We start from the raw sequence: 20,842 nt of genomic DNA on the forward strand, positions 1-20,842 counted from the left end.
GATTAAACTCCATCTGCCATTTCTCTGCCCAAGACTCCAATCAGTTTATATCCTGCTGTATCCTCTTTACTATTCGCAACTCCACCAATTTTTGTGTTGTCTGTGAACTTACTAATCAAACCAGCTACATTTTCTTCCAAATCGCTCATATACACCATTAACAAAAAAGGCCTCAGAACTGATCCCTGTGGAACGCCGCTAGTCACAGCCTTCTATTCAGAAAAGCACCCTTCTATTGCTACCCTCTGTCTTCTGTGCCCAAGCCAGTTCTGTATCCAACTTGCCAGGAGCGACAGCAGTGAGCAGATCTCACGCCCTGCACATACACTTCGTGTCAAGCTCCCTCAATGTACATGCTTTGGGGGCCAAATCATGGAGCAGAGCTGCTGGCAAAAGGACTGTCAAGAGACGACCAGGGCAGCAGCGGATAGTACTGCTGCCTCATGGCGCCAAGGACCCGGGTTCTATCCCAGGTTCGATCCCAGCCCCGGGCCACCGTCCATGTGAAGCCCGCACCCTCGCCCCGTGTCTCACTTTTACTAAAGCCGACCCCTTTCCTCCCAAACACCCATAGATATCCCCAACCCTCCCTTCCCTCCACACATCCAGGAGCAACAACTTCTTCAACAACATTATTATATATTACGGCATATGCAAGAATGAGGGCAGCTTCTTCCACAGTCTCGCACCTGCCAATATGGAAACTCGCTCCCCCTTGGCAAACCAAACCTCTCTTGCACTTCCTCCACATTTTTCTCCCCAAACAATCCCTCACCTTCACCATCCCTTCCTCTCGCCACCTTCCATAGACACACCCTAGACACCCCCCCCCCCCCCCTAGTACAAACATATGACTCTCACATAGTGGGGTCAATACCGGCATGTGCCCCAATTCATAGTGTGTCCTTATCTGATTCCAAATCTTAATTGAAGATTCCACCACAGGGCTGCTCGTATACTTCCCTAGGTAAAGCATCAATGGGAGTGTCACCAGAGCCCTCACACTCGTCCCCTTCCACCCCACCGTCTCATCTTCTCAGTGTTCGTCGCCCAGTAATAACGTAGCAGATTTGAGAACTTTCTCCAATCCATCTCCCCCACCCCAAACCGTGAGCCCCTGCTACTCCTCCGACGTCCGGAGTGCAATCGCCAAGGGCTCAATCGCCAATGTGAACAACAATGGCTACAAAGGGCAACCCTGCTTTGTTCCTCAATGCAACCCAAAATGCCCCAGCTTTATCTCATTCGTTCTCAGTTGCCACAGAGGGCACATACAGTAGACGTACCCAAGCCACAAACGTTAGTCTAAGCCCAAACCGTCCCAAGATCTCGAACAGACACTGCCACTTCACCCGGTCAACGGCCTTTTCTGCATCCATTGATACGATCACCTCTGTGACTCGTCCCTCCGACGGGGTCATAACCACATTTAATAGCCTCCAAATATTACTTGAGAGCTGTCGCCCCTTCATGAACCATGTCTGATCCTCTGACAGTACCTCCAGCACACACCCCTCCAGCCGCCTTGAACAATTTGGCCAACACCATAACATCCATGTTTAACAGCGAGATGTGCCTGAAGGACCCGCACTCCATCGGTTCCTTGTCCTTTTTCGGTATTAGCGAAATAGACACCTGTGACAACGTAACCGGCAGTTCCCCCTTTTTGACCACCTCATTAAACATACTCAGAAGATGAGCGTATAAAATTCTGCCAGGAAACCATCAGCCCCAGCGTCTTACCCGATTGCATCATTCCAATACCTCCTGCAGCTCCAGTGCCTGCCGTTTCACCTCCTCCAGCTAGGGGAACACCAACCCATCCAGAAACTGACCCATGTCTGCCTCCTACTCCCTCCCTCAAGCTCAGCCATGTATAACTCCTGACAAAAGGTCTCAAACACCTTATTTATTTTTTACGGCTCCAACACCATGCCCCCTACCCCCCTGCTGTCAGCACTTTCACAATGTCCTTTGCCACTACCTGCCCCCATAACTGATGGGCAAACAAGCGGCTCGCCTTCTCACCATACTCATATTGCACCCCTCGTAGCCTTTGCAGCTGACCCACCACCTCCCCATTGTCAGCCGATCGAACTGCCCCTGCAGCTTCTTCCTCTCCGCCAGCAACACCCTAGTCGGGGCCACCGAGTACCTCTGATCCACCTCCACAATACCTTCCAACAGCCTCTGCCTCTCTACCCTCTCCACCCTGTCTCCGTGGGCAGCAAGACAAAATAATTTCCCCCCCAGACCTGATTAATTTTGATTCAGTTCAATGTAGTTCTTACCCCAGTGCCACTTTACCACAGAAACTCCTTGTTCCACCAACTACGCTGAATCTAGCCTCTGTCCCGTGCAAACCCCACCCCCCAGCTTAATATCCAAATAGTGTGGCACGTGGCTCAAGATCATTATTCCCATATTCCACTCCCATCATCTCCCGCCTTTCCCACAACAAAAATACAGGAGGACACCCGATGGACATGCGAGGATTACTCCGTGCGCGCCAAAACCGGCACAGTTCCGTCCATCCACCCCCCCCCCCCCCCCCCCCCCGGTCCAACCCCACCTCCCCACCTGATCCGTAAAAACCCTACTCCCTCATCATCCCCAACCTTACCACTGATTTAGGACTTGATCTATCCACCCTGGGCTCTAATACACAATTAAAGTGCCCACATCCCTGTGAGCAATTGATGAGAGTTTAAGTCTGGGATAGACCCTAACAGCTTCCTCATGAAATCCACATCGGGGCAGCGTGGTGAGACAGTGGTTAGCACTGTTGCCTCAAGGACCGAGGACCCAGGTTCGATCCATGATCACTGTCCGCGTGGAGCCTGCACACTCTCCCAGTGTCTGCGGGGTCTCACTCGCACAACCAAAGATGTGCAGGGTAGGTGGACTAACCGCACTAAATTGCCCCATAAAAAAAAATGTATGGGCACATACATATTTACCGGCACCACCAATGCCCCGCTAATACCCCACTCACTATCACCCCCCCCACCCCCAACGGTCCCACACCTCCCTGCCCGTTGTAAACACCATTTTCTTACCAAACACAATCGCAACCCCCCCCCCCCCAGACTTCAAATCAAACCCAAAGTGGAGCATCTGTCCCACCCAGCACTTCCTTAACCGCACCTGATCTTTCACCTGCAAATGCATCTCTTGCAGGGAAATCACCACTACAGCAACGTCACTTTTTTTTAAGCAATCTTCAAGTTCTGGACTTTGTCAAAGAGTCATCGGACTCGAAACGTTAGCTCTTTTCTCTCCCTACAGATGCTGCCAGACTTGCTGAGATTTTCCAGCGTTTTCCCTTTCGTTAAAAGAAAATTCAGCCGCATTGTGTATGCGCGCACGAATATCGCGCGCATGCGCATTCAGCGAACATGTCAAAAAATTGGCCGCATTGCGCATGCGCGCCCGATGATCGGCGCCGATACTTGGGCATGCATGCGCGGTGCGGGCACTATTTTTTTTTTCAAACGGTGCAGCTTTTTGCTTTACAAGTTCTGTAGTGGTTTTTATTCATTTAATTTTTATTTTTTAAAATTTATTTTATTCATTTCATTTTTTTACAAGTTAGGGGGGGGGGGGGTCCGCAGACACTGGGAGAGTGTGCAGGCTCCACACGGACAGTGATCAAAATTTTGATAAAATTTTACAGGAAGAAAATTCAGAACTTTGGACAGATGGAGACTCCATACTTTCCGACACGGGAAGGCTCCACTTCCATCCAACAGGTTCCATTGGAGGAGCATTTACGAGGGCCAAAGAGACCCAAAACCATTTCCTCCATTTTTGTTAGCAGCAAAAAAGGTAAGGGAAAATGGTGGGTCGCACAGGTCGGCCAGCGTGGGACGTGAAGGTTGGCTGGTGTGGGTCACGAAGGTCGGCTGGGTTGGTCCCGAAGGTTGGCCAGTTGGTAAAAATGGGTCCCCGGAAAGAAAGTTTGAAGAACACTGTTGTAGATGGTACACACAGCTTCTACTAACCGCTGGTGGTGGAGAGAGTGAATGCTAGTGGAAGGGCTGCCAATCGAGCAGGCTGCTTTGTCCTGGATGGTGTTGAAGTTTTTGATAGTGTTGTTAGATTTGTACTCATTCAAGAAATTGGAGGGTATTCCATCACACTCCTGACTTGCGCCTTGTAAGTGGTGGGCAGGCTTTGGGGAGTTGGGAGGTGAGTTACTTGCCACAAGGTTCCATGACTTTCACCTGATCTTAAAGTCACAGTATTTATATGGCTAATCCAGTTCAGTTTTTGGTCAATGGTAACCCCTAGGATGTTGTTGGTGGGGGATTCAGCAGGGATAATGTCAGTAAATGTCAATGGGCGATGGTTTGATTCTCTCTCATTGGAGATGCTCACTGCCAGGCATTTGTGTGGCGCAAGTGTTACTTGCCATTTGCGAGCCAGAGCCTGGATATTGTCTACGTCTTGTTGCATTTGAACGAGGACTGCTTCAGTATGAGTCGTGACATGCTGAACATTGTGCAATCATCAGGGAACTTCCCACATCTGTGGCACGCTGGTTAGCACTGCTGCCTCAGACAGGGATCCAGGTCCAATTCCAGCCTTGGGTGACTCTGTGTGGAGTTTGCACATTCTCCCCATGCCTGCATGGGTTTCCTGCATATGCTCTTGTTTCCTCCCACGGGGTAAAGATGTGCAGGTTAAGTAGTTTGGCCAAGTTAAATTGGCCCTTAGTGTCCAAAGATATGTAAATTACATGGGGTTTTGGAATAGGGTGGGGGAGTGAGCCTAGGTAGGGTGCAGACCCGATGGGCTGAATGGTCTCCTTCTACACTGTAGGGATTCTGTAACCTTATGTTGGAAGGAAGGTTATTGAATAGGCAGCTGAGGTTGTTGGGCCTGGGACACTACCCTGAGGAACTCTTGCAGTGCTGTTCCAGGACTGAGATGACTGACTTCCAACAACCACAACCATCTTCCTTTGTACCAGGTTTGGCTCCAACCAGTGGCGAGTTTTGTGGAGTGTGAACATTCTATTCTTGTCTACATGTTTCCTCTGGGTGCTCTGGTTTCCTCCCACAGTTCAAAGGTATGCAGATTAGGTGTATTGGCCATGCTAAATCGCCTCTCATTGTCTAAAGATTAGGTGGGGTTACGGGGATAGGGTGGGAATTGTGCCTAGGCATGCCGGTGCAGATCCGATGAGCCTCCTTCTGCACTGTAGGGATTCTATGGATACTTCATTTTTTTTTTGACATGCCCTCTTACACTCTTCATTGAACCATGGTTCATCCCCTGGCTTGGTGTTAATGGTAGAGTTGGTAATGTGCCGGACCATGAAATTGCATATTGTGGCCGAGTACAATTCTGCTCCTGCTGATGTCACACCGCGCCTCATGGATGTGCAGTCTTTAGTTACTAGATCTGCTCTGAATCTATCCCATTTAGCACGATGGTAGTGTCACAAAACACGATGGAGGATATCCTCAATGTGAAGACGGGATTTAGTCTTCACAAGGACTGTGCGGTGGTCACTCCTACCGATACTGTCACGGACAGATATATGGAGCAGCACTGTTGCTTCACAGCGACAGGTCCCAGGTTTGATTCCCGGCTTGGATCAGTCTGTGCGGAGTCTGCACGTTCTCCCCATGTGCGTGTGTGTGTGTGTGTGTGTGTGTGTGTGTTTCCTCCCACAAGTCCCAAAAGACATGCTGTTAGGTGAGTTGGACATTCTGAACTCTCCCTCTGTGTACCCCAACAGGCGCCGTAGTGGCCGACTAGGGGATATTCACAGTAACTTAATTGCAGTGTTAATGTAAGCCTACTTGCGACAATAAAGATTATTTGCGGCAGGCAGGTTGGTGAGGATGAGGTCTAGAATGTATTCCCTCTTGTTGGTTCCCTCACTATGACTGTACGCCACTGTTCCACCACCTCTGCTGGATGGGACAGAATATACTCAGGCATGGTGATATTGGTGTCTGGGACGTTATCTGTAAGATATGATTCCATGAGTTTGGAACAAGCCCCCAAATGTTAGTGAGGAAGATCTTGCAGGGTTGACGGGGCTGGGTTTGCTGTGTCATTTCCAGTGCCTAGGTCAATGTCGGGTGGTCCGTTCAGTTTCTTTCCTTTCAGACGTCTGTGGAGGTTTTTGATACACCGAGTGGCTTGTTAGGCCATTTCAGAGGACATTTAAGAGTCAACCCATTGCTGTGGACCTGGAGTCACATGTAGGCCAGACCAGGTGGACTGCAGATTTCCTTGTCTAAATGACATTAGTTAAACAACGGGCTTTATAAAACAACAATGGTTTCATGGTCATCATTAGACTTTTAATTCCGGATATTTATTGGATTCAATTTCCATCATCTGCTATAGCGGGATTTGACCCCGAGTCCTCATAGTATTACCCTGGGTCTCTGGATCACCAGTCCAGTGCATCTGCTATCACCATGCCTACCTCTTTTAAAACCCAAGGACGTGGGCCATCAAGTCTGAGGGATCTGTCAGTTTTTAGTCACTTGTTTCTCCAATACTTTTTCTCTGATATTAATAACTTTAAATTGCTCACTCCTATTAGCTGCCTGGTCACCCCCTATTTCTGGTATGTATTTTTTGTCTACCATGAAGAGGCAAAATATTTGTTCAACATCTCTGCCATTTCCTCATGCCCCATGATAATTCCTCTCGTCTCGCCCTCTAAATGCAATATATATGTTATACATGTAGCTACATAAACTTGTAAAGGAGCGCACACTCTTACAAATTGTATACGAATTCTATATTCCTGGTTAGTCTATTATTTTCCCTTTTCATCCATTTTTTGGCCGTCCTTTACTAATTTCTAAAATTCTCCCATTCCTCAGGCGTACTACTGTTCTTTGCAACATTAGAAGCTTCTTCTTTTAATCTAATACTATCCTTAACTCACCTAGCAAGCAACAAATGCATCTTTCTTGCTTTGTTTTATTTTTAATGGAATGTATTTTAATTAAACATTTTGAATAATTTATTTTAATGCCTCCCATTATACCACCATACTCTTCAGCCTACTTAACTGATTAAGTGAGCCAGCTCTCCTCTCACACCTATGCCACTGGCCTTATTTGAGATTCTTGTCTGTCATGTTGCTATCAAACTTAGTGAGTTCAACTGTATTATTTTCAGCAGAGGATTTATTTTTTACTATGAGATTACTAATTAACCCTGCCTCATTATACAATACTCAATCTAAAATAGCTTTAATTGTAGTTGCTTCCAACTGTTGTGAAAACATGCTACAATCTCATCTTTCAGACTACCGTTTCCAAGGTTGCACAGGTTCATTTACCTCTGCCAACTGAAAAGGAAGGTGGTAACCTAGAATCGCACTTCATGGAATGCAGAGACCAATTGGCCTGTGCTCTCTTTAAGCTAAAATAATTCTCTGACTCACGAGACAAATTCTCATAACAGGAGGAAACAAAACACCAGATTGCACAGTTTACAAGCACACTTGTGTGTTGGGGATGAGGCAGAGCCCCTGTGAAACGAGGTGGATCCCCATATTGTAAAAGTAAACGGTCTCAGGACTTGCTCCCACTTCACTGTCACAAGCCCATGACTTGGTTATATCAAGTTTGAATTTTACATAGTAGCTTCCCCCACCATTAAATGCAACGAGGTTTCACCTGAAGCTCATTAATCAAACTCAAGTCCAACTTACATGTGTAGAGATTTCTGTGCCTTGGCTGCCTCTTCTTTCGAGCTGTAACAGACCAAAGCGTTTCCGTGGGGCAGGTTAAGGTGGAATGTTATTAGTGGGCCGTGCTGCATGCACAGTGTACGCAAAGTAGAGCCGTCAATCTGAAGGTTAAAGACACAGCAAGAGCCCAGTCAGTGAGATTAATACAGGCCTGTAGCATTCCTTTAACATAGCACAACATCCCATGGTGCTTCACAGGAATGATTAACAAAGTTTGACACTGAGCATAAAAGGCGATATTAGGACAGGTGACTATGACTAAAAAAGGTCGAACAAGTAGGTCTTAAGGAGCAGAGTATAGGGAGGAAATTCTAGGCAGTTGAAGGTACAACCACCAATGCCAAGGTAAAATAATTGGGTGTCAAATTAGGGCAAGAGATTCCGTACCCAGAACACACACTATCTGGTTGATAGGCAAAACCAAGAAACTGTGTTGAAGAGAAGCTCCCAATGTCTAAAGCACCAGGGTTGGTTAGGCAATTACATAGTGAATCTGAATGATCGAAGGGCGAGAAATTAAAATTGTGTTAGGTCTGTATCACATTGAATACACTGATAGGGCTCATAGACAATTGAGTGAGCTACCATGGAATTAGAACCATAGAATTTACAGTGCAGAAGGAGGCCATTCGGCCCATCGAGTCTGCACCGGCTCCTGGAAAGATACTGTGATACTGAGCCACACAGCTTCTGTTCAAACTCTGTTAAGTTAACCATGACAGCATGAGTCACAGAGGGGAAGCAATTTAATCATCCAGGGTTCTGGCTACCAGTGACCTGGAAAATGTCCCAGAGAGATTAGCCTGTTGACTCCCCATGTCTATAATCACACATGGTGAATGCCATTTGAAGAAGGTCAACAGCACAACACAATGCCCGTGGAGAAGGTGGAAATGGAGTGACAGTTGCACAGGTTAATTTGCCTATAAAAATGACAAAGTTTATAAGTAGACAGTTTGTAAACAACCGTAGTTCTTTCCAGTTGCAGTGAGCCGTGTTCACTGTCAGTTTCTTAAGGGTGAAAAGAGTAAGGGATCATAAGTAGACGATCGCTGCTTAGCTTCTCAATCAAGATTCAATTAACTACAATGGAAGGGACACAGAAGTGGTGTGCTGCTGTGCATAAGGATTACTGAATCACAGCTTGAATAAGATGGATTTGCTTACCTGAGGCGTGAGGTTCTTGAGAACAAGCCAGTTGGTTATTCTTCCTGAGCTGATGTCGCCCCAGTTTGGACCTGAGAAATCAGACAAAAGGATGTAACTAACAGGTGTACATCACCCACTGATCACTTGTCCCGCCACTCATACTATTGCCTCGAACATTTCAGTACAGCCAATTAGCAGGGCTCCATCCTGTTTGAAACCAACTGGTGCAGTCATGCAGTCCCAGGATCCTGACCCTGCACAATGATTGATTGGGGAGTTCCCAAAGCCAATTAATCAATCTTTGCCTTAATTCAATGTGATTACTATTTACAAAGACCACAACTGTGGAGAAAAGAGAAATTAAAAGTTATTTTTCAATTATTATGAAACACCCATAAATTGAGGGAGACGACAGGGGACACGGGGTAGAATATAAATACATTTTAACCATAAATGAAAAATACTAGGACCAAATCTAAAAGGGTTTCACTTGAGCAATATTCTTCATAGACATTGAAACAAGCCTTGCAGTCGCTCAGGTGAATTAAGGCAACATCTGCTGTGCTATTAAGCAACTCAGAACAGGATGGATATAGATGGTATACAGGTCATGCTCATCTCCAATGGATTGGTGGCAGAAGACAGTAAAGCTAGTTCAACTGCTATAGATAGTGAAAGTTTGAAAAAACAGAAGCTGTTGTAAATACTCAGCAAGCATGGGTGGCATGGTGGCGAAGTGGTTAGCGCTGTTGCCCAGGGAGAATGTGTAAATGCCACACAGACAGTGACCCGGGTTCGATCCTGGCACCGGGTCACAGTCTGTGTGGCATTTGCACATTCTCCCCGTGTCTGGGTGGGTCTCACCCCCATAACTCAACGATGTGCAGGGTAGGTGGATTTAGCCACGCTAAATTACCCTTCAACTGGAAAAAAAATTGAATTATGTACTTTAAATTTAAAAAATACTCAGCAAGTATGGCAGCATCTGTGGAGAGAAAGAGTTAAACTGGATTCTGATGAAAGTTCAGCAACCTGAAATGTTCACTATCTCTCTACACATGCTGTCAGACCTACTGATTATTTCCAGCTTTTCCTGTTTTTTTCTTCAGCTTTCTGGCATCTACAAAATTTTGCTTTTGCGTGAAACATGAATTAAGCCGTAGCTAGAGCACTTGGTACAGTTCCAGTCACTTTATAACAGGAAGAATGTAATCAAATTTAAGATAGAGATCGACTAGGATGGATGTTACGGTAGCACAATGGTCAGCACTGTTGCTTCACAGTACCAGAGACCCGGGTTCGATTCCCGGCTTGGGTCACTGTCGGTGCAGAGTCTGCACGTTCTTCCAGTGTCTGCTCCGGTTTCCTCCCACACGTCCCGAAAGACGTGCTTGTTGGGTGAATTGGACATTCTGAATTCTCCCTCAGTGTATGCGAACAGGTGCTAGAGTGTAGCATCTAGGGGCTTTTCATAGTAACTTCATTGCACTGTTAATGTAAGCCTACTTCTAGCACTAATAAAGATTATGTTCCCACAAATTAAGAATTTAATTTTGAGGAGGATTGGATTGGTTGGGGTTAATTTCTTTGGAACAGAGGAGAACGAGAGGAGATTGAATTGAGCTGTATTAAATGAAGAGAATCTTAGGTTGCGTAGGTACATAGATACACAGAACATACAGTGCAGAAAGAGGTCATTTGGCCCATCTAGTCTGCACCGACCTACTTAAGCCCTCACTTCCACCCTCTCCCCATAACCCAATAACCCCTCCTGACCTTTTTGGACACTCAGGGCAATTTATCATGGCCAATCCACCTAACTTGCACGTCGTTGGACTGTGGGAGGAAACCGGAGCACCCGGAGGAAACCCACGCAGACACGGGGGAACTTGCAGACTCCACACAGACAGTGACCCAGCAGGGAATCGAACCTGGGACCCTGGCACGGTGAAGCCACAGTACTAGCCATATGTGCTGTGCTATCCCTAAAGGCAGGAACAATCTATTTCCCGGAGCAAATAGTTAAATAACCCAGAAGCATAGATTATGGCAGTTGGTTGAAGGATGAAAGGAGAGTTGAGAAGAATCTTTTTCACTCGGAGGGTGATGGGGTCTGGAACTCAAGAGTGGTAGCAGAAGCCCAGTCACATTTAAGAGCATATCTGGGGTTTGCACTTCAAATGATGTAACACGCAAGGGACCAAGGGTTGGAAAACAGGGTTAGGGTGGATATCTATTTTTCAACCAGCACAGGCACAATGTAGTGTACGGCCACCTTTAAAAAAAAAATTGGAGTATCCAATTAAGGGGCAATTTAGCCTGGCCAACCACCTGCTCTGCACATCTTTGGGTTGTGGAGGCGAGACCTATGCTGACACAGTGAGAATGTGCAAATGCCACATGAACAGTGACCCAGGACCGAGATCGAACCCACGTCCTCGGTGCCATGAGGCAGCAGTGCTAATCACTGCGCCACCGTGCCGCCTGTGTATGGCCACCTTCTGTGCAGCAAAGTTTCTGTTTCTATGTTTTACAATGTTAAGGGATGCTACAAAAATACAAGTAGTTGAGGTTCATACATGGCACCCAATTGCTGCTGGTACCTGTGGAATCATATCCAGCATAATTCAGAGTTTCCAGGAGCAGGAAAAAAAAGTGGGTGAGGAACAGCGGTGGAAATACATTAAGAAACCAACGCACAATTGTTTTTTTAAACAAACATTTCAGAAACTTACTTTGCAGATACTATATTGGCTCCACAGTAACAAAGCTTCCAATTGGTTGGTTTACTTTGAACTGCTGCCAATCCTTTATCTCACTACAGGAAAAGGAAAATGCATCATTCCACCTGTCTCTTACCAGGGTTGTATCTGGACTCTGAAGCCCCCCATCCTCCACCCACACGCAGCGAGCTATTTCCCCACGAGGACGAAGGCTTCTGATTGGTCAGCCCTGGTGGTGGGCGGGACGGAGCGGTAGTGTTTTTGGGTGGCAGAGGGACTTTCCACAGCTCATGAGCCAGGGAAGCATTGGTAACCGGACCAGGAGACCAAGTAGATTTGGGGTCACCGATTCTGGCTGTAAATTGAAAATACAAATAGGTCAGCATTCATATATCAAATACTTACATACCACACACACAGTTGCAGTCTGGCGTTGGTCAGTCCCCCAAATTCATTGAGCAAGGGGGGAGATTGGTTATTCTACCAAGTTCAAGCAGTGAAGGAGTAAGCATCATGCCCAACAGATCCTTACAACCGCCTGGTGGATGGTTATGAGACAGCATTAGTGACGTAGTGACACAGTCACACACAGACCAGAAGACATGCCAATGAGGAAAATCAGGGAGGAGAAAACGGAGGTACATTTATCCAAATCCTCCTATTAAAAAGTGATTAAAGAAATGTCTCAGTTATAGAAACATTTACAAGCTGCAGGCTGTGGATGAAATGTATTGTAAACAAACCTGCAAAGCAGACTTTTCATACTGGCATGCTTAGAGGGGGATTTTGGTCATGGTTAGTTCAAACTTTGTATGAAGATTCCTACCTGGAGTGCTTTGTGCTGTACTGCTGAGGGAACTATTGTAGCTGGAGGCACCAACAAGGGACCAGGCACTAGTTGAAGGCAGCGTGGTGTTCATAGATGAGGACGACCCTAATGAATGTACACAAGGTGACACATCAATGACTTGTTGAGAGCGGCGTACATAAATATAAGCCAGGAAATAAAATTTTAAAAACAGAATTGAGGAGTTAAATTGTTACTTCTGGCTGTTAAATGAGGTAGGTTGATCGAGGCAGTAAAGTATAAAACTTTATAATTTCTAAACACAAGGCACATAATGTTTCCTAAAGTATGCATGCTCTCATCCAGGAATTTCCCCGTCCTCATATGGAGGATATATCCAGGATTCCAATTTTCTTAAAAAAAGGATACAACATCTCTTGATTCCTCCCTTCTCCTTGCACAAGTCTCATCAGTCACTTAGACAGCATGGGATGCAGTGCAATGCAGGTGGAGCTGCCTCTCTAGCAATCTGATCAGCCCATCACCAGCAGCATAACAGCAGTCCTGACCTCCACATGCGAGGCTGCACAACGCAAACAAAAAGCAAGAGAAGCCAGACATCCTTTTTGTGCAATTTAAACATTCTTCAGTTTTAACACTGGCTTCACTAGGGTCAGTTTTCCCATTGGAATGGACACGCACCAGCCAGAAAATACCACTTCAGCTATGGATAGCTAGAGGAAGTCAGGTGACAGCTACACCCACAGATTTGGTTTATAAAGCATCAGCCACTGTTCAATAGGCAACACATGGCCCCGGAGTTAAAAAGATTGTGGTTCAAGTTCCACTCTACCGATATAATCCAGGCTGACAATCTAGTGCAATAAAATGAGTGCCACATAGTTGGAGGTGCCATCTTACTCCAGTCCTACAAACCCTCTCATGTGGATGCAATCCTGCTTTAGGGAAGTTATCTTCACAAATTGGTTGCCACATTTCCTACATTACAACTGTGACTGCACTTAAAAAGTAACTTCATCGGTTAGAAAGTACTTGAGGGCATGGTAGATGGCACAGATGCAAGTCTTTAAGTAGCAAACTGGGGCTACAATTGAAGATTGGGAAGGCAGTGTATGAGAGTACAATCAATGGAGAATTGATAAATTCAGGCTTGGTCAGTATACTGGTAAATCTTTAGTTTAGTCTATTCTAAGACATGAACTATTCATTCGTATAAAAACCAAAACCAATTTGAGAATTTATCATAATTGAAATCAGTGTTCAATCAGATCCAGGTGATAAAGTTAAAATTAAATAATTGGGGATACTAGGTTTGAATTTTTAATAAATTTCAAATCCAAAGTTCAGTTAACCTTCTGATAGATTCTGAAAGTTACATCAACATAGGAAAAGCAGCCATCAGTACGTAACTGGAGAGTCATTATTTTAGTAGCGAGTTTGATAGTCTAGAGTCACAGCAGGACAGCTGCGTCTTATGGAGTGTGTATCTTGTCCCCTGGGAGATATCCAGAACATTTCTTGTATCCTGGATAATCAAATGTGCAGGAAGTCTCAACAACTGCAGAAGGTCAAGCTCCTGGTTTTGGAAGGAAATTACAAAGAGGTGCAATAATTCTAAGTTGCTATAATGGGGGGGGACTTTAACTACCCCAACATAGACTGGAATAGTAATAGTGTAAAAGGCAAAGAGGGGAAACGTTTCTGGAATGTGTTTGGGAAAATTTTCTACATCAGTATGTTTCCGTCCAATGAGGGAGGAGGCATTTCTGGATCTAGTTCAGGGAATAAGGTGGATCAATAGGGAAACATTTAGGGGGCAGTAATCATAGTACACAATTTAGGTCGGCTATGGAAAAGGACAAGAGTAATCCAGGCTATGAACAATTGATTTGGGGAGAGCCAATCTAAATGGGTGACAATGGATCTGGCCCAGATAAATTGGTAGGCAAAAGTGTAATTGAACAATAGGCTGCCTTCAAAGAGATGATGGTTCAGGCACAGTCAAGGTACATTCCCACAAGGGGCAACAGTAAGGTAAACAAATCCAGAACTTCCTGTGTAATGAAAGACAGTAGGATGATGCAGAAAAAGGATGCAAATGACAGGGGTCAGGTATACAATATAATGGAGAATCAGAGTCAGCATACAAGATCCAGAGGGGAAGTGAAAAAATTAGCAGAGTACGAGGAGACACTATTAGCTACCGTTAAAGGGAATCCAAAAGTCTTCTAGAAGTATACAAATAATAAAAAGGTGGCAAAAGTAGGAGTGGGGCTGATTCCGGATCTAAAAGGGGGTTAATGCATGGAGCCGGGACACGGATGGGCATCAGTCTTTACCCACAAAGATGCTATGATGTGGAGATGCCGGTGTTGGACTGGGATGGGCACAGTAAGTAGTCTTACAACACCAGGTTAAAGTCCAACAGGTTTGTTTTAAATCACTAGTTTTCAGAGCGCAGCTCCTTCATCAGGTGAGTCAGTAAGATGCTGACCAAGTTAATGTGAAAGAAAAGGTAGCTGAGACTCCAATGAGCTAACAATTAATGAAGAGATATTAGATAGACCAGCTGTATTGAAAGTTGATGAGTCACCAGGACCAGATGAGATGTAAAAACCTTTAGAAATAATAATTCAGGATCAAATCAGAAATGCCAGATTTGTTAAGGGGAAAATTGTGTTCAACTAATTTACTTAAGCGTTTTCATGAGGTAACAGAGAGGGTGGATGAGAGCAATATGTTTAACATGGTGTACATGGGCTTCCAAGGGCATTTGATGAAATACTACACAACAGGCTTGTGGGCAAAGTTAGACTCATTGAATAAAAGAGGCTGAGTGACAAGAAACAGAATACTGGTGAACAGTTCTGTTTAGGTTTATAGTGAGGTACCCCAGAGCTCAGTATTGAGACTTGGGTGCAGAGGGCACAATTTCAAAATTTATGGATGACTTAAAACTTGGATGTATTGTGAACTGTAAGGAAGGTAAACTTCAAAAAGAATGTTAAAGTCCTACACGTTTATTTGGAATCACGGGCTTTTGGAGTGAAGAGGAAGGCTACACAAACACAGCATATATAGACAAAACCAATGATGCAAGATGATACTTTGAATGTAAGTCTTTGCAGGTAATTAAGTATTTACAAGGGCAGCACGGTGGTGGTGGTTAGCACTGTTACCTCACGGAGCCGAGGTCCCAGGTTCGACCCCTGCTCTAGGTCACGTTCCGTGTGGCGTTTGGGCATTCTCCCCATGTTTGCATGGGTTTCGCCCCCACAACCCAAAGATGTGCAGGGTAGGTGGAGTGGCCATGCCAAATTGCCCCTTAATTGGAAAAAATGATTTGGGGACTCTAAATTTATTTATTTAAAAAAATTAAATCTTTACAGGTCCAGAAGGTGCGACAGGAGAGAGGGATAATCACAGGTTAAAGAGGTATGAATTGTCTCAAGCCAGGACTGTTGGCAGGATTTCGCAAGCCCAGATGGTGGGGGGTTAAATGCAGTGAGACATGAATCCATGATCCTGGTTGAGGCTGCATGCACGAGTGCGGAACTTGGCTATCAGTTTCTGCTTGGCGATTCTGCGTTGATGTGCATCCCGAATTCACCTTGGAGAACGCTTACCCAAAGATCAGGGGCTTCTGATGGGCCATATTTGCATTTGTCTATAGATGCTGTGTTGGTGTAACCTACCTCTTCACTCACCTGATGTTGGAGCTATGCTCTGAAAGTTCGAGATTCTAAGTAAACCTGTTGGACTGTAACCTGGTGTAAGACTTCTTACTGTGCCCACCCCAGTCCAGCGTCGGCATCTCTACTTCAAAATGGCAGAGAGTTTGGTGGATGAGGTAGTAAACGGCAGATGAAATTTAATGCAGAGTGTGAAGTGATTCATTTTGGTAGGAAGAATGAATAGAGGCAATATTAAATAAAGGGTACAATTTTAAAGGGATGTAGGAGCAGGAGGACCTAGGGGTATATGTACATGTATCATTCATGTTGCCAGGGAAGATTGGAAGAGCAGTTAATAAAAAGAAATCCTAGGCTTTATACATGGGGGCATAGAGTACAAAAGGAAGGAGTTTGTCATAAAGTTTGTAAAACATTGTTCAGTCTTAATTGGAGTATTGCCTTCAGTTCTGGGCAATACACTTTAGAAAGGATTTGAAGGCATTAGAAAGAGTGCAGAAACAATTCGCAAGAATGGTTCCAAGGGTGAGGGACTTCAGTTATGGTGGATGGATTGGAAAAGCTAGAGGTTTTGAGAGAAGATTTGATAGAATTGTTCAAAATCATGTCTTGGATAGAGTAGATAAAAAGTTGTCTTAATTGGGGAAAGAATAAAGAACTGGAGGGCATTGATTTAAAGTGATTGGTAAAACAAGCAACGATAATGCAGTGAGTAGTTAGGTTTGGAAGACACTGCCTGTGTTTGGTGGAGGGAGATTCAATTATAGCTTTCAGAAGAGAATCGGATGGCGATCTGAAGAGAAAAGATCTCCAATGAAACAGCCAGGAGTAATACAGTAGGTGGGTTGCTCTTGTAGAGTGCTGGCAGGCACAGACATGACAGGCTGAAAAAGCTGCCTTCTGTGCGGTAACCATTCTATGAAGCTATGTTAGCCTCTGGAACACAAATCAATTTGCAATGAAGAAATGCATGCTTCACAATTTACCTTCAGTTGAACTTCATGTGTTGCCCACTCTTATATCTGCTGTCATTGACGCCTCAAAAAACAATCCTTGACCCCATTATCATTGCAAATTATCACCCATCTCCAACCTTCCTTTCCTCCCCAAAGTCGAATGAGTTGCCACCTCCCAAATCAGTGCCACTCTTTCCCAGACCTCCAATCAGGTTTCCAACCCTGCCACTGTAAGGGTTCTAATCAAAGTCAATGACAAGCTGTGTAGCAATGACAAAGGCAAATTATCTTCCCTTGTCCTTCTTGACCTGTCAGCTATTTTACCCACTCTTGCACAATACCTGTGCTATTCCCAAAGTATCTATCTTTGGGTTTCTCCCTATTTCCCATCTACATGTTTCCCCTTGGTGACATCATGTAGAAGCACAGCTTGAGTTTTCACATATTTGCTGCCGACACCCAGCTTTACCTCGTGACCACCATTCAGAATTCAATTTTCATTCTGCTCTCCTGAGATCCAGTACTGCAAGGTCAGACATTTCCTCCAATTAAATACTGGGAAGACTTGAAGCCATTGTTTCCAATCTCTGCTCTAACTCCATTCCCCTATTGACTCCTTCCACGATCTGGCAATTGTCTGAAACCAAACCTTGGTGTCATATTTGACCGAGATGAGCTTCTGATCACATATTTGCAGCAAGAACATCTACTTTGACCTCTAATGCTTCCCTTGCATCACATTTCCTGAAACCCTCATTCATGCCGTTATTACTTCTAGACTTGACCAATGCATGCCTGGCATATTTCCCACATTTTACCCATCATAAACCAGAGGTCACCAAAAACTCTGCTAACTATGTCTTAACTTACACCAACTCCCGTTCACTCATTAAGTCGGTGTTCACTGACCATAGAACATAACAGCGCAATACGGGCCCTTCGGCCGTCAATGTTGCGCCAACCTGTGAAACCATCTGAAGCCTATCTGACCTACACTATTCCATTTTAATCCATATGTCTATCCAGTGACCATTTAAATGCCCTTAAAGTTGGCGAGTCTACTACTGTTGCAGGCAGGGCGTTCCACACCCCTACTACTCTGAGTAAAGAAACTGCCTCTGACATCTGTCCTATACCTACCACCCCTCAATTTAAAGCTATGTCCCCTCGTGTTGGTCATCACCATCCGAGGAAAGAGACTCTCACTGTCCACCCTATCTAACCCTTTGACTATCTTATATGTCTCTATTAAGTCACCTCTCAGCCTTCTCCTCTCTAACGAAAACAACCTCAAGTCCCTGAGCCTTTCCTCGTAAGACCTTCCCTCCATACCAGGCAACATCCTAGTAAATCTCCTCTGAACTCTTTCCAAAGCTTCCACATCCTTCCTATAATGTGGCGATTAGAACTGCACGCAGTACGACTTCCGGTTGCGGCTATGACTAGCTAAGCCGCACATTTGGAAGCTCCTGCAACAAAGGTGTTTTTGGGCCAATTGGAGGGCCCCAACGGCGCTGAAAAAACGAATCCCGGTGGGGGAAGGTCCCCTGAGGAGAACTAGACCGATTTTATGGTCGGTACCCGGAGTGGAGCGGCAAGAAAAACGGCAGCAGCTCCCCAAAAAAAGCGGGGGAAGAAAATCAAAATGGCGGCCGGCGGTGCACCGGAGGAGTGGAAGAAATGGGCGGAGGAGCAGCAGGCCGCTCTCCTCCGTTTTTTCACGGAGATGAAAGTGGAACTCTTAGAGTCCATGAACGCGACGGCCACCAGGTTGGTGGGAGCCCAGGCGATCCAAGAGGCGTCGATTAAAGATCTGCAGCAGGAGATGGCCGCGAGGGAGGAGGAGGCCACAGTCATCGGGGCAACGGTGGAGGTGCACGAGGCACTCCACATGAAGTGGCAGAGCCGCTTCGAGGAGCTGGACACTCGGATGAGGAGGAAAAATTTGAGGATCCTGGGCCTGGAAGAAGGCCTGGAGGGGTCGGATCTCCCGGGATATGTGGCGGAGATGTTGAGCTCCCTGATGGGGGAAGGGGCCGGTCCGGCGCCCCTGGAATTGGAAGAGGCATACCGGGTCATGGCCAGGAGGCCTAGGGCAAACGAGCCCCCGAGGGCGGTGCTGGTGCGGTTCCAGCGGCTAAGTGATCGAGAGAAAGTCCTGAGGTGGGCTAAAAGGGAGAAAAGCAGCAAGTGGCAGAACTCGACGGTAAGGGTGTACCAGGACTGGAGTGCGGAGGTGGCAAAGCGGCGGGCCCGGTACAACCGGACAAAGGCGGTGCTACACGCGAAAAAGATCAAATTTGGAATGTTGCAACCGGCGCGCTTGTGGGTCACCTACAAGGACCAACATCATTATTTCGAGTCCCCAGAGGAGGCCTGGACCTTTGTACAAGAGGAAAAGTTGGACACGAACTAAAACCTGGGAGCACCGGCGGTCGTAGCCGCCGGGGGACTCTTGATTGTGCAAGTGGCCCTTTTCTTTTTCAGGCCAGGTCGGAACTGGGTAACAGTTTCGTGGAGTGTTTGGGGTGTTTTTTCTCGAACGGTTGACTTTTCTGAATATTTTGAAGGTTTCGAGTTGTTGGGTGTTTCTGTATATTTGTACTGTTGAAATCTCTATTGTGGGTCGTTGGCTTCTTATGGGGTGTTTTTTCCCGTTTCCAATTTCCCTTAGTTATTTACCCCTCTTACCCTTTTTCTTTGGGTGCTTGGGGGGGTTTTTTGTTCTTTTTTTTCTTTTCGGGTTATGGTTATCTGCGGTTATTTATACTGTTTGATGGAGGGTGATGGTTGGGCACACTGTTAGTTGATAGTTAGTTAATTATTTTGTTATTTAAGTATGTAGTTAAGTATTTATGTATTTAGTTGCCATTGGGTATTTGTATTTATATCGTTAAGTTGGGGAGACGGGACGGGGGGGAGCGGGTTGATTATGCGGGTCTTTCTCGGGGGTTTTAAGGGGATCTTTCACGGGCGCAGATGGGGTGAACCGGGAGGAGTCGGAATGTGGCAGGAGCAGCCGGGTCAGCGGAGACCAGCTGACTCTCGGGAGTACGATGTGGGGTACATCGCGGCTAGGAGGGGTCCTAGCCAGGGGGGGGGGGGGGGGGGGGAAGGGGGGGGGGGAAGGGGGGGGGGACTGGGGGGGGACACCGGGTTGCTGCTAGAAAGACCAGGGACGAGAAGGGGAGAGCCGGGGGGGGTGGGCCATCGCTATGGGAAGCGGGTCAGAAAAGAAGGGATGACCCGGGGCGAGCAAGGGACAAGACATGGCTAATCGACAGGGAGTAGGGACGGGTCGCTCTGCGACCCGATTGATCACGTGGAACGTAAGGGGGCTGAATGGGCCGGTCAAAAGATCAAGGGTCTTCTCACACCTGAAGGGACTGAAGGCTGATGTAGCAATGCTGCAGGAGACTCATTTGAGGGTAGCAGATCAGGTCCGCCTGAGAAGGGGGTGGGTGGGACAGGTGTTCCACTCAGGCTTGGATATCAAGAACCGGGGGGGTGGCGATTTTGGTGGGAAAGAGAGTGTCGTTTGTGGCGGCAGAGGTGGTGGCAGACAAGGAGGGCAGGTACGTGATGGTGAGGGGTAGGCTGCAGGGAGAGAGTGTGGTACTGGTAAATGTGTATGCCCCGAACTGGGACGACGCGGGTTTTATGAGGCGCCTGCTGGGCCTCATCCCGGGACTGGAGGCAGGGGGCCTGATCATGGGAGGGGACTTTAATACGGTGTTAGACCCTGGGCTGGATAGATCGAGTTCCAGGACGAATAGGAG

The 20,842-nt window shown here is 46.3% G+C and overlaps 1 protein-coding gene across 1 annotated transcript in view; it reads right to left on the bottom strand.

The window, feature by feature from the left end:
- LOC119978274 (trinucleotide repeat-containing gene 6A protein-like) overlaps positions 1–20,842 on the bottom strand; it is a 209,743-nt gene that overhangs the window by 4,751 nt on the left and 184,150 nt on the right. Inside the window, 4 exon segments of the mRNA XM_038819765.1 lie at positions 7,697–7,836; positions 8,903–8,973; positions 11,744–11,962; positions 12,434–12,541. Coding sequence (XP_038675693.1) covers positions 7,697–7,836; positions 8,903–8,973; positions 11,744–11,962; positions 12,434–12,541 — 538 coding nt within the window.

The sequence above is a fragment of the Scyliorhinus canicula genome, chromosome 15, assembly GCF_902713615.1.
Source record: "Scyliorhinus canicula chromosome 15, sScyCan1.1, whole genome shotgun sequence".
Lineage (NCBI taxonomy): Eukaryota > Metazoa > Chordata > Chondrichthyes > Carcharhiniformes > Scyliorhinidae > Scyliorhinus > Scyliorhinus canicula.